General features: G+C 32.5%; 1 protein-coding gene across 2 annotated transcripts; it reads right to left on the minus strand.

Moving 5' to 3' along the window:
• Nucleotides 1-1,153: 1,153 nt before the first annotated feature.
• LOC132632197 (uncharacterized calcium-binding protein At1g02270) lies at nucleotides 1,154-5,884 on the minus strand. 2 transcript variants are annotated; one of them, XM_060348030.1, is made up of 10 exons: nucleotides 5,367-5,884; nucleotides 5,157-5,261; nucleotides 4,814-4,919; nucleotides 3,805-4,025; nucleotides 3,610-3,686; nucleotides 3,403-3,511; nucleotides 3,156-3,281; nucleotides 2,542-2,652; nucleotides 2,310-2,417; nucleotides 1,154-1,982 (listed from the first exon to the last, which is right to left on the minus strand). In XM_060348030.1, the coding sequence occupies exons 1-10, from the start codon at nucleotides 5,511-5,513 to the stop codon at nucleotides 1,752-1,754; spliced, it is 1,341 nt and encodes a 446-aa protein (XP_060204013.1). In that variant the 5' UTR covers nucleotides 5,514-5,884; the 3' UTR covers nucleotides 1,154-1,751. The 2 variants fall into 2 exon arrangements, with proteins under 2 accessions (XP_060204013.1, XP_060204014.1); XM_060348031.1 differs by having other exon boundaries at nucleotides 1,154-1,979; nucleotides 5,367-5,879.
• Between the last annotated feature and the right edge of the window lie 7,858 nt (nucleotides 5,885-13,742).

The raw sequence follows: 13,742 nt of genomic DNA on the forward strand, positions 1-13,742 counted from the left end.
ATTCAATCCTAAACTAAGAATTAACTATTTCTAATTAATTATTATACTAACTACAATTAGATAATTAACAAATAAAGATATTATGAGGAGATTAGTATATTTTCTTATAATCAAACAATTAACAAATAATTAACAATTAACTAATCAGATAATTAACAATAAAAAATTTAAAAAAAATTAAAAAAGGGGCTGGGCAGTGCATGGACAACCCCTATTGCGCATAAAAAAATTGCGTAATTGTTTTTTCGAAGTCCGCGACTATTAAATATTAATCATGCTTAGGATAATAATATATTTAACAATGTAATTAGAAATTCATAGTAAACCTAGATTAAAGGTTGTTTTTGAGTTTTTGAAATCGAGTTCTACGGCGCTTTATTATGAAATCCAAGCTTCGAAACTTGTTCCTTGACTTGAATATACCGAGAATATTGACTTTCGAGTTAAAAAATAACACGAAAATGACACTTTTGGAACGTGGGACCTGTGTTAATCGCGTAAATATTAAAAAAAAAAAAGGTGGGGGGACCGATTGGGTGGGGAAGAGACGATCTGCTACTTTATTAAACCCCTATTGCGCACAAAATTAGTGCGCAATAGGATTTAACGGTGACCGTCACTGTTAACTCCAATTGCGCACTAATTTTGTGCGCAAAAGGCACCTTTGTAATTTTTTTTTTAATTATTTGTGGGTTATTTTGGATCAAAATCCCACTTTTGAAATCATTTAAGTTGCGGACTCCTTACAATTGCAGGAATGCAGGTAAAGTTGCGTATATTAGATTCAATGTGATGTGATTCTTCACGTTATTTTCAGTTACAAGGCTTATGCGCTTGAGAAGCACAAGTCATTTGTTTGTGATCTAGAAATAGAAGATCCATAGACTATTTAGTATGTTCGTTTGCTTAAACTCCTGTTCTTTTTATTGACTTCATTTATGCCTAGTGGCATACTAATTGAGATTTAACAGCGTTATTTTCATATCCTTCATGATGGCTATTCTTCTCCAAGAGTTAGAACTTATGTCTACTCAAAACGACTAATGAAACGATGAATTCTCCAGTCCCTAGTTCTTCATTTATTTGTCATGACCAAAATTACATTTCAAAAATGTTATGTGCAGAAAGTAACTTCTTATAGTAAGGAAATGCATCAACAAAAGCAACCGAGGTTACACAACATTTTATTTTGATATTGTTTAACCAACTTCAGTAGTTGTTGCAACTAAATATAATACACAAAACTATTATCAGACTGAATACTGCAGCAGTCAAAACGCTCAGTTGACAACAAAGAGGATCGTCACTGAGCCAGATCTTTCGTAAAACTAACTATTTACATATCCTGCTTCCTCTATATACTTCCAACTCTACCCTAATGTACCAGCATGGAACCGTATAGGTAACAAGAGGAAATGACGATATGAACCCCATTATGGCATTATACTCATAAGCCAGAGTAGGCCTTGATCAACACGGATGGCCACTTTGAAGGAACTGGAATATACAGGCATCAGCCTCCACTTTGCCATATAATCTGAAGGAGAGGGCACATCTGGTACTATAATACTTAGCAAACCTATGTGTGCCTCAAGAAGGTATTACAGTCTTCACCAGAGCTCAGTTGGAACCAAGCGTAAGTTTTTCCAGTTCGAGAACTCAGGCAGCAGTTTGAGAATCCTGTAGTCTGGCTACAACCCTCAAGTCTTTCTTACTTAAAATTCAGTTCAAGGCAATCAACGTTCAAGAATCTATCGGGACAATTGACAGCAAAACATTCTTACAGGTGAAAATACCACGGTAAGCTTCGCGTGATCAGAAAGTGAATAATCTTCAGGCCACGTTCCCTTCTCAGCTTCTGTGGGGAAGAGAACTGCATTCTTGACACTAAAGCCAATTGTTTCCTCGGTAATGTCGTCCCATGACTCATCATTTATTGCATCTCTTTGCTCTGATCGTAAGGGATTCCATACCCGATTCTGCTATTTGATTACAGAAATATGATTCAATTGTAAGTTTTTGAAAGTCATTTGGATCTAGATACATTTTATTCCTACGTGAAGCCAAATTGCTTCTAAATCTAATATGATAGAAAGTTAAGTCAAATGTAGACTGCTTGATGCTAAAACATATACTATAGCTTATAAATAAACAATGATATCAGCCAAAGCACCTTTAAGCTTAAAACAATCTCATTGCAGTTTTACAATAAACCAACTTGTGAATTATGTGAATAGATAGACAGATGAGAAATAACTCAAGCATATAAGAAAGCAGTAGAAAGTCTCTAAAGCACTGAGCATCAATACCTTAAATTCATTGTAATCAAGAACTCCATTTCCATCAATATCTGCTTGCAACCACAAGTCGTTGATCTCCTCAGCACTCAGCCCATAACAATGCCCAATCAAATTAAGCTGTGGGGTCAGGGTACAAATGTTTAGCATCGGTTCACAAGATTGAATAGGAGATAGAAAGAACAGAAATTCATCGTAAGTTCGATCAAAGGTAGAGACGTCTGAGTTGATGACTTGAAAGTACCTGCCGGAGTGCTTCACAAAACCCAGCATATGTAATGTAATCACCATCACTGTCAGCTTTCAGAAAAGCAAATGCATCTTTCTCAGTCAAAGAGGCTCGGCGAAGTTGATACTGAAATTGAAGCAATAGTTAGATACAGTACCCCCTAAACAACAAATGATTTGCAGATCAAACAGAAAATTTCGTTCCTTGACTATATTGAACAAACTCAAACATCTCATACACAAGTTCATGTAGACAATAAGGTGGACCAAGGTCCAGGAACTAATCTATTTATCTTACTTATTGCACTCTTGGCTAAATACAGAATTCAGAGAAAACCACCAGATTCAAAGGCATAATAATATTTCACATAAAATTGGAATTACTAGGGAATAGCAGTTATGCCATCATAGTAAGAGTAAGCAACAACCAACCAAAAAAAATATATATTCTCAAAATTGCCAACTGCCTTGGCAATATCATAGAGAAACAAGTTTTAGAAAAAGGAATCCGTATCAAGTTTCAGCTTCCTATCGTGACTGAAGTGGATCGCTTTGCAAACATGATTTCAACATATAACCAAAGAATGCACAATGGCCAGCTACTAAAGGAAAAGGGAATATTATCTTTACCTTGAACATCCCAAAAATTGCATTTCTCCAACTTGTTTTCAGCAATTTCCTGTAGCTATTTGGATTTAAAAGCCAAATAAAATCCACACCGCAGATGTTTCCGCGGTGATTACGGTGGCTCACCCACTGCATAATAGAAAAGGCATCAGCATCAAAAGAAGTTTAAAGTGACAGCAGGGGGTTTTTTTGGTTTTGGGGGGGGGGGGGGGGGGGTCAAGAGTAGCAAAAACAGTGTAAGGTAAGGGACCTTGTGAGCATCAGCATCAGTGTACTGGTGAGCAGTATCATATGATGATACAAATCCTTGAGATCTGAGGAATTTGTAAATATGGCCCCGTTTGCTCCCATTCCAGTCACTTCAAAATTACAAAGGATACAACTAAAATTAGCAAAATCCACCAGTGACATAGATATCCAAAAGAGTGAACAAAAGAAAAGGTTGTTGAAGAATTACCCGCACAGTATGATTGGCAGGGGGTTAAGCTTATTTTCTTTCTGATACGAGTCCACATATTGCAATATCTTGTATACCTGTGGAAGTGCACCATGATACAGGTGAAAGTTTCAATCAAGTCAAAGGTATCAGAATTATCTGCAGTAGATTTTCGCTCTGCTGCAGAGCAAGATGACCATATAAATATTGATGTACCTGTCGCAGTCGTTCCATAGAGAAACTTGAATCATGAGGAAACAAAAGGTGGGTGTTCACGATCAACATTTCTTGCCGAACATTAGTGGTTCGACATTGTGCGAAAGGTGCAATTAGTTCAACATGCAATAGCTGAGCAACACGGTCTCCAAAATCATTGAAAAGCAACTCTCTGTGGGCTATAACCCTGAAGTAGTCTTTATGAACAGCGGTCAGCAGACCTAAATCAGGTGAAGAAACGAAGCAATTCAACAATGAATCATTATGAATTAAGGAAAAAAACCACCCAACATAGCTAAGACCTATGGCGATAATCTGCCCTTTCCATAGAGGTTAACAGAAATTTATATCAACAAATTAGCAAACTGCATCCCTACCGGAAAGTATTGATTTAGTGAAAAATCAGAGATAGCTGCTATTGCTTTCTCTTAGGTAAACTGACTTGAACTGACACCTTGTTTCCTTTTAGAACACAGCAGACTTTAAGACCTCTTTCAATATTTGAAAATGCATCAACTACATTTTTTCAGGCAGTTCAACAAATTCTGACTTGTTCAATACATTATTGACAAGGACTTAAAACTACAATTTACATCTTTAGGAAAAGCTCTTTCATTTGCTTGCATGATCCGGAAAGGCAACTAAAATGTAGGAGAACGGAGATATTAAAAAAGTTCCAAAAGTTCTTCCGTTTCTTTTAGCTTCTGAAAAACAATTTTTGCTACAACTCAAAAGCGCTTATTTTTTCACTAAAAGCTTGGTCAAACACCTCAATTTTCTAAAATAAGCACTTTTGGCTTTCCAGAAGCTTGGCCAAACAGGCTTGTAATCGTTACAACTTCATTCATTATATGTTATTCCAATAATTCATCATAACCTTTCCTACTCTACCTAATTTGCTTTCTTTTCTATTTCCTTGAATTGGTTAGAGCTTGTATATAAAAGATATCATATATGGACTAACAAAATACGATATAACATAAGGTTAGGAACAAAGAAGAAGGTATACCATCACCGCGATTATTGGTTCGTGCAAGCTTGAAATTAATATATCCAGCATCTCCTAGCCTCTTGTCATACATACCAACAAGCTCTTCATTCCCAACCCAGAATTCCTATAAACCAATTTAACAATCTTTAATATCATAATGAAAGAATGCCTAAAATGCCAATTTGCTAATAAAGAGAGATAACGGTCAAAAACACACCTCAACTGTGTTTTTTCGTGAGTTTCAGGTACGAAAAGAGAATAACTAATAATAGTTGGGTTGTGAAACTCGCAAAAAAGTGATAGTTCTGGTGTGGTGTGTTTTTACCATTAACTCTAAGAAAAAACGATTAAAACTTCTAACCTGAAGACAAATAATTGAAGACCTTTCAACCAATAACCAATCCAATATCCTATTATTCCTGCTCAACCAATTAGACTTATAATCGCTTTCTCTGCAAGTCTGGTCCTAAATTCCCCATAAAACAAACAGGAAAAAAAAAATCAGAAAAATACACATTTACCAAAATAATAATAAAAAAAATACAATATATATAGAGAGAGCAAGAACTACCTCATGATTAAGTCTTTTATAAATGGGTGCTAGAATATTAAAAGTGGTACAAGAAATTGAATTGGGTTCATCAATTGTTGAGGCAATTGCATAACTTCCAATTCTTGATACCCTTCCTTTTGTTGTTCCTCTATTTTTCCTTCCCATAATTCAATAATATGTATTAGAATGTATAAACCAAACAACCCCTTGATTAAACAGCCTGATAAATTCCGGTTAAAAAAACATCCTTTATGAAATTTCCAGGCAAATTACTTTGACAAATAAAGAGAAGATTTTTTATGGAAAACTTTTATGAATGTAGGCACAATGGCTCTAAATGAATGACCCAAGAACGAAATTTGTTAGAGCTAAGAGAGATTTTTTAGAGAGATGAAATATCAATGTAGGCACAATGGGGTATATTATGAATTAATGGAGAGAAGTGGGAAGTTGACAGATATAATTGGTGGTTTTTTATGGGTGCCAGTGAATGTTTCTCCTCCTCTGCTATTTCTCTTTCAGAATATTTTGTTTTTTTATTTTTCTCTGGTTTACTTTCTGAAATAAAATATAATATGCTCCGACCTTTTAATTTGTAGGGTAGTAAATTAAAGGAGATGTCTGATTTGAGTAGAATACTGTTCTTGGGTCCCACTTTGCAAAATACCAAAATCTGCCCGATTGAACCGTTTGCCCTTCCGAATTTTTCGCTTTATTTCAAAATTCGCTTTTGATCATGAACAGTGTTTTAAAAGGCGGGGGCGTAAGGCGGGGCGTTTTACATATGCCTCGACAAGGCGTAAGCCTCGAGGCACGGGGCGTAAGTCCCATGGGTATTTAATTTTTAGTATTTCTTAAAATAATATAATTACAATAAATATTTTTAAATAGGTAAAATTACATAAAAAAATAAAAGAAAACTGTATATATATATATGTGTGTGTGTGCGCGCGCGCGCGCGCGCGCGCTTGATTCTCACAAAAAAATAATCAAAGCAATCCATTATACACCGCTCATAACTTGTAATTATATATAACATAATTTTACAAGTATAAACAATACAATGAAATAAAAGCTATTATGAAATGCAAATCAATTCTAACATTTTAACTTTCAAACACGGAAAAAAACATAGTTTCTTAAAAACACTATTACTATCATACTATTCATTTTATCACTCTATAAGCAAATAATCAATAAAATTTATCAATATTACAATTAAAACATAACTTCTTCATGAACAAAAAATAAAATTATATGATAATTCTGATACATAGGACTTATGACCAATGACAAGTGAAAATGTACAATTCCGCTGTTTTTTTTTTTTTTTAAATTAAGTGATATTCACCCTCACGACGTTCTCAAATAGTAAATATCCAATACTATGACTTGTTATATGAGTTACACCCAATCTTCTATTTCTATAGATGAAAAACTATTAAGTATCATTATTTTGTTAAACAATTATGAGGGTGAATGATTTTAATTAAGGAATTTAAAATATAATTTGTGTAAGAACTGTTAGGCGAGCCCCGGGCATTGGGCGTTAGGCGTGTTTAGGGTGTATGGTTGGACGCTTAGGGCGTAAGCCTCATAGGTACTAAGCCCCGCATGTTAGCCCCACGGCGTTTTGCCACTGCCCTGCCCCGAGGCGAGCCCCGGGGCGAGTCCTGACACTGCCTTTTAAAACAATGATCATGAAAATTAGAAGAATTTGAAAAATATCTAAATTTTTTTTTTACTTTTAGTACATTCAAACAATTAATATTATTTGTAAAAAATTAAAGATAAACACAACTTCAACTCTAAAATTCAAAATAAAGTTAAACGTATTTGGTTTTCATGGTCAAACGCCTACTTAAGAAAAACATGAGAATTAAATCATCAAGAAGAGCATGGGAATTAAATCATCTTGGGTTAATAGCACTTTTGGTCTCTCCATGTTTGACAATTTTTAGTTTTAATTTTGTGATACCTAACTATATACATTTAACCTTCAATTACTTGAATTGTGCATTTCTACCCCTTTGTTTATGAGTATTCACAATTTTTCAATGGTAATATACTTTTAGAAATAATTCGGATACAACATATATATCTCATACGTAAGAGATCAAAAATACATTTTTTTGATTAATTGGAGGTTAGATGTGTTGCGTCACTAACAAAAGGACCAAAAATGTTATTCTCCTTAAATCATTAATTATTAATTATATAAATAAAAGAAAAGTGAACAGAGGCAAAGTGCTCCACCATTATGTATGTTGTTTTCCCATCACCAGTAATATGGAATATATATTGGTGCAATTTGTTTGCTAGTCTTAAATAGATGTAAGTAGGATTCGGTCCATGCACCTGGAGAAGTGTGGACTATCACCACTGATTGTGAAAATGAATTAATGATAAAATTAGCATGTTCTCAGAATATCTCATTGAGCTTTTGTTCTTTGCCGTCTCTTTAAATTTGTTCTTTTCCCTATATTCTGCAATTATAATATTTATGAGATAAAACAAGATGCACTAGTAAGATGCATTCCTCATGACATATGATGAAGGATGTTTACTTAAATTGGTAGTATTTTATTTTGATTTTGATTGCTATTTCCGAAATTCTAAATGTGCCAAGTGAGGCAGCAAATGCTTCGAGGTTTAAGTACATTAGACAACACAATTAGCATATTTTTTTGTTTTTTTCTACCCCTTTTATACATGAGTTCTTGTACTGTTGACTGTTGAGTAATTTTCTTTTACTCGATATCTTTCTTTATAATCTATACACATGCATAAAAATGTATTAATGATCCTTATCTCAATTTTAGTAATAAAGTTCAATAACCTCTAATAATAATTATTTTAGTCAAGTCTAAGAAGTTAAACCCATAGGCCATAACTATGCTCGTGTTGTATTATTGTATATTCACAAAGCTAATTAAGTTGCTCTCTTCAGTCCACTCCACCCTCTTATTATTCAACTGACTAGCTAAACCATAAGGTCGCAGTGGGATGAGAAATAACCTATTATTGTTAATTAGAGATCTTGGGTTCGAACCCTTACAATGAAATTACTTTTAGTTAGACACATTTTACTCTTGAAGTGGAACTTACTGGCATAAATGGGCCTTCAAAATAAATATCAAAAATCGGATGGAATTAAAGAAACAAAAAAAAAACTTCCTACCTAAAATATAGGTGTTTATCTCATACGTTCATATTTCCACTATTTTCCAAGCATCACGCATGCATCATATAACACACGCTCCCACATTTTTTAAGTTGTATTTCATGTGTGTGTATAAAAGTCCAAAATGGAATAAGTAGAATTTTTGTTTTTATCGGAATAAACTATAAAGTGTACCTACTTGTGAGTTTTGCACCATAGCCTCTCCAACATTTTTTTTTTTTTCATCCAAGATAATAAGTATACTGTATACGCAAGCGTGGAAAATAGTCATTAAAGTTAAAGAAATCATGGCACACACAATGCCATGCGTATTTCAAGATATATAATTGTGCAGCTTTTAAGTAATCCATTTGAAATTTAAAGTCAAATAATGCTTAGAAAGATCCATTTGAAACACTTGTAAGTTAATATTGATTTTATGGAATTGGGGTTTAATTCCCAGGCACATAAAATTTTCATTTAATCCCCCTAATTCTGACGTGAATGACAGGCCTTTGACTGAACAAAGGATGAACCTTAAATCTCGATGCATAAAAGTTGATATACGAGAAATCCTCCGACAATCCCTCTTATCATTTGACCTAAACAATAAACTTAAATTTTTGGCATGTAAATTAAATAAAAGCAATTTAGATTTCTAAAATTGTGAAACAACATTTTAGTGATGTTTATTAAGACCTACTTTCACTATATAAAAAAATTACTATGACAACACCTTGATCGAAAAATAGTAGAGACAGTTCACCCGAACAAATCAAATTGAACTATATTAGATTAATTTTACTTTAGATTTATAAAATGAATTCGAATTCGATAGTGTAAAAGAATTAACCACTTGTACAGAAGTTAACTAAACATCTACTTGGGTGTATTTAATTACAACTATTAGAGTATATATATACTAGTATATATAATTAGACATTAGTTACCTATTAACTGCAGTTAGCTGTTAACTGAAGTTGGTAGAAGGATAGTTAAAAGTTAGTTAGTTAATAGAAGAGCTGATCTGTCATTTACAGCTCCAATTAGAGTGAAGGTGGAGGAGTGAAAGTAGAAGAAAGGACGCTTAACGATACGATACAACTAACAACTAATTCTTGCCTTCAGTCTCTTATTTAATTATTATTCTATAATTTATTTTTTAAATGATGTTGGTTGTGAGTAATGTGGGATAATCGGAGGAGCGTTAATCACTAATCATATGTTGGAAGCTGTTAATTTCATCATCTTAATATTATTATTATTATTATTTATAATTATTGTGGTGATGTGGACCTTTGAGACAAACTATTGTACCAATTTACCATACCGTAAAATATCGAAATCGAACTTTAAAATACCGAACTATATCAAATTAATTTGGTACAACAATGATATAGTATTTTTAGAAATCGAAAACCCAAATTACCGTACCGAAATTTCAAATACCGTAGCATGCCACCCTACTTCAGTCCCTATATTGAGGCCAAAATGGATTTGGACTAGTCGACTAGAAGCATCCAGGTCGTTATGTGGGTTAATTCTCTCAACATTCATCTTCTTCAATTGTCTCTAAGAATTGAGCTGAGATGTTAGATCTAGCAGAGCTCTTGCCAAATTAACAGATTGTGTAATCTTCTTTTGGCTAATAATTCTATTGTAATCTTAAAATCCCCACAAAAGACACAAAGAAAGAAAAAGAACTTGGGATAAGATCCAAAAGTACTGTAGCATTCATTAGTGAATAATGAAGAATACGTGGGCCTAACACCAAAATAATTCGTTTTTGCCGAAAGTACTTTGTGATGTTGATGAAAAAAGAATACCGTGTATATTAGGCAGGCAAGTGGTTAAAGCACATCAAAGTCCATTTATTCAAATAAATATTGTTCCGTACGTAACGTCGACGCGGAGAATAATATGCAAGAACAATGGTAGATTGGATTTCATGAGTGAATTAAAAGATACTCTTCGCATTAATTTAGAAATTCGGAAAAATGACTCTTTTATCTACTTTTTTATTAGTTTAAGATACTAACCTTTTCTTCATTGAATAAATTATAAATGCAAGGTTCTTATTTGTATAATCGTGCGAATAGTTTCATATAAAATTTACTTTTAGAGATTGAGATATTTTTAGGATAAATTACACTAAACACTCATATAATATGACTTAGTTACAAATGCATCCCTATATTTTATAATCAAAACGCTTACAGCCCTATACTGTGTAAATTCTACATATATATTTGCTTGAATAAATTTTTGTTTTAGTAATCTGAAACTTCGAATTGTTTAAAATTTTGTCAGAGAGATAGGTGACAAGTATGTAATTCTCTTTATATATCTATATATATTTCAAATAAAGAACAAAATAATTTATAAAGAAAGGAGTTTTGAAAACTTTGTGAGCTAGATACAAAGTTAGAAATGATATTTATACACATTGATGATATAAAAAATATTTATTTAATCATTTATTTATAAGACAATTATAATTCACAATATTATATACCACATAACAATTTTTAAAAAAATATGAAATATTCAGTTATCGCATAGCTAATTCCAATATCATAATAATTATATTATATGACTACGACGTGAACTAAACAGTTTTTTAATCTGTTTAATCTGAAATCTTTTACAAAACAGTGACAAATGACTATATATATCTGTCGATTACTTCTTTCAATAATATGCGCTTTGGTATGATTTATCTTACGTCTAATTAACGCACGAATTAAAATAAAGCTTTGACTCCTACACCTGAAGCCAACTGTTTATGGATGTGAAAATTTCCACTTTATCAAATGTTAGAAAGGGCACCCTCCTTTACAAGCAAAAGACTCACGAGAAATTAGGTAAATCATGTGTGACTCTTTTTTCATTTCATTTGAGACAAGCATACAGAAGCAGTCAGTTCAAAACTAGACTCACGAAATGCCCCTTCCTATACGAATGTCTTATCAGTCAAACAATTTACTTTTTGGACTATAACATCCTTAAATTACTCCTACATATTTTAAAATATACTCTCTCCGTTTCAATTTATATAAATTCATTTGACTGGACACGACATTTAAAAAAGAGATAAAACTTTTGAAACTTGTGGTTCAAAATAAGCCTTAAAAAATTGTGTGACTGTAAATCATTCATAAAGTGAATTTGTTTTCAAATTAGGAAAAAGGTCATTCATTTTGGCACGGACTAAAAAGGAAATAGGTTCAAATAAATTGAAACAGAGGGAGCACTATTCATTCCGTCCTAATTTATATATGATATAGTTTGACTAGGTAGGTAATTTAAGAAAGAAAGAAAGACTTTTGAAACTTGTGATTTAAAACAAGTCATAGATATTTGTGTGGCTGTAAATCATTTCATTAAAGGTAAAAGAAGAAGTTTTAAGTTAAATTATTTATAAATATAGAAATATATTATTTTTATGGGACAGACTAAAAAAAAAAATGTATCATATAAATTGGTACGGAGAGAGTAACTAAGCAAACATAAACAACAGCGGAGGTAGAATTTTGGCAGGGGATCCATAATGTTTTCCTAAAACACGCCTGAAGCTTTTAAAAAAAAATAGAAATTGTGTCCAGAAAGAATTGAATGTATGTCCTCTAAAGGAATTTTAACCCGTTTACCTCTGAGCTAAGCTTTTGACTTGTGTTAAGGAAATTCGACATTTAATATATGCACATAAAATAAAAAATTAACACTATATATATATATATATATATATATATATATATATATATATATATATATATATATATATATATTGTAATTTTTCTGACGAAGGGGTTTGCATAAATCCCCTTGGTTCTACCTAAATACGCTCATGCGTATACTCCTTCCGTTTCAACCTCTCAATTTATGTAATTGTGTTTGATCGGCACAAAGTTTCAGCGAAGAAAAAGACCTTTGAAACTTTTGATAAAAATTAAGCCATATATACATATATATATATATATATATATATATATTTGTGTAAAAATCATCTCATTAGGAATAAAATAAAAATTTAAAGAAATTTTAACAAATATAGAAAGATGTCACCTTTTTAGACTAACTAAAAATGAAAGTGTCACATAAATTGGAACTAAAAAAGTATTATTCTCATGTAGTTTTTAATGCATTTTAAAAAAAATCTTTAAAGAATTATCGAGTTCACGTTAAGAAATGATTGAGTGGTTAACTCTTGTATTTCAATTTCTTTTTTTTTTCACCATAACTAATATGCATTCATCAAAAACAATTCAAATGTACAACACAATAAGAAGCCTCTTTTTCACGATCCAAACGGGGAAGTTTCCAAACCAAGAGACTTCATGTAATAAGGATAACGCCAAGAGACTTCATTTAATACAGATAAGTTAAAGGAATGATGTAGATGTGCATGGACAAAGGAAACTGTTTTTTGGAATAAGGTGTCATTTTGGGTGGACAGGCACATCTACTAGATTTTGGTTTCATCTAATGAAGTTTGAATTACGTTTGCACCGCAATGTACCACTTAAGGAGTGTAATTATTTGATTAAGTTCCTCTTCAATGTTCCTAAAGGAAATTTACATTTATTAAAAAAAAAAAAAAAAAAAAAAAAAAAAAAAAGGATAACGCCAACTTAGCTAATCTATGGCTACAAGTATATAAGCTACATCATCTAGATAAATCCTGAGATTTCAGATACCCTCACACATGGTAATTACATCCGAAGAGAGAGTTATTCTCATATTAAGCATTTGAGTCTTAGTTGATGAGTCTGATAGTATTATTATTTGAAAGAGATTAATTCCGTGATCATTCTCATTCATTGAGTTGGTAAATATACCATAGTTACAATGTCCTATTAGGATACAAACTATACTAACCTAAAATAGAAGATTTACAAAATATTCTTTTACTACATATTTACACTATTTATCATTCCCCTGCAGTCGAAACGGGAGGTTTACGAACGCTGAGACTGTCCCGAAAATCCTCAAATAAGACCTGTGGCAGTCCTTTAGTGAAAATATCAGCCAGCTGATATCGGGACGGAACATGAAGGACACGGACGTGGCCGCGCGCCACCTTTTCACGAAGAAAATGCATATCCATCTCAATGTGCTTGGTGCGCTGATGTTGGACTGGATTTCCTGACAGGTAAATGGCGCTGACATTATCACAATAAATTAAAGTAGCCTTAGGGATCGGACAATGTAGTTCCAAGAGAAGATTACGT

Source organism: Lycium barbarum, chromosome 3, assembly GCF_019175385.1.
Source record: "Lycium barbarum isolate Lr01 chromosome 3, ASM1917538v2, whole genome shotgun sequence".
NCBI lineage: Eukaryota > Viridiplantae > Streptophyta > Magnoliopsida > Solanales > Solanaceae > Lycium > Lycium barbarum.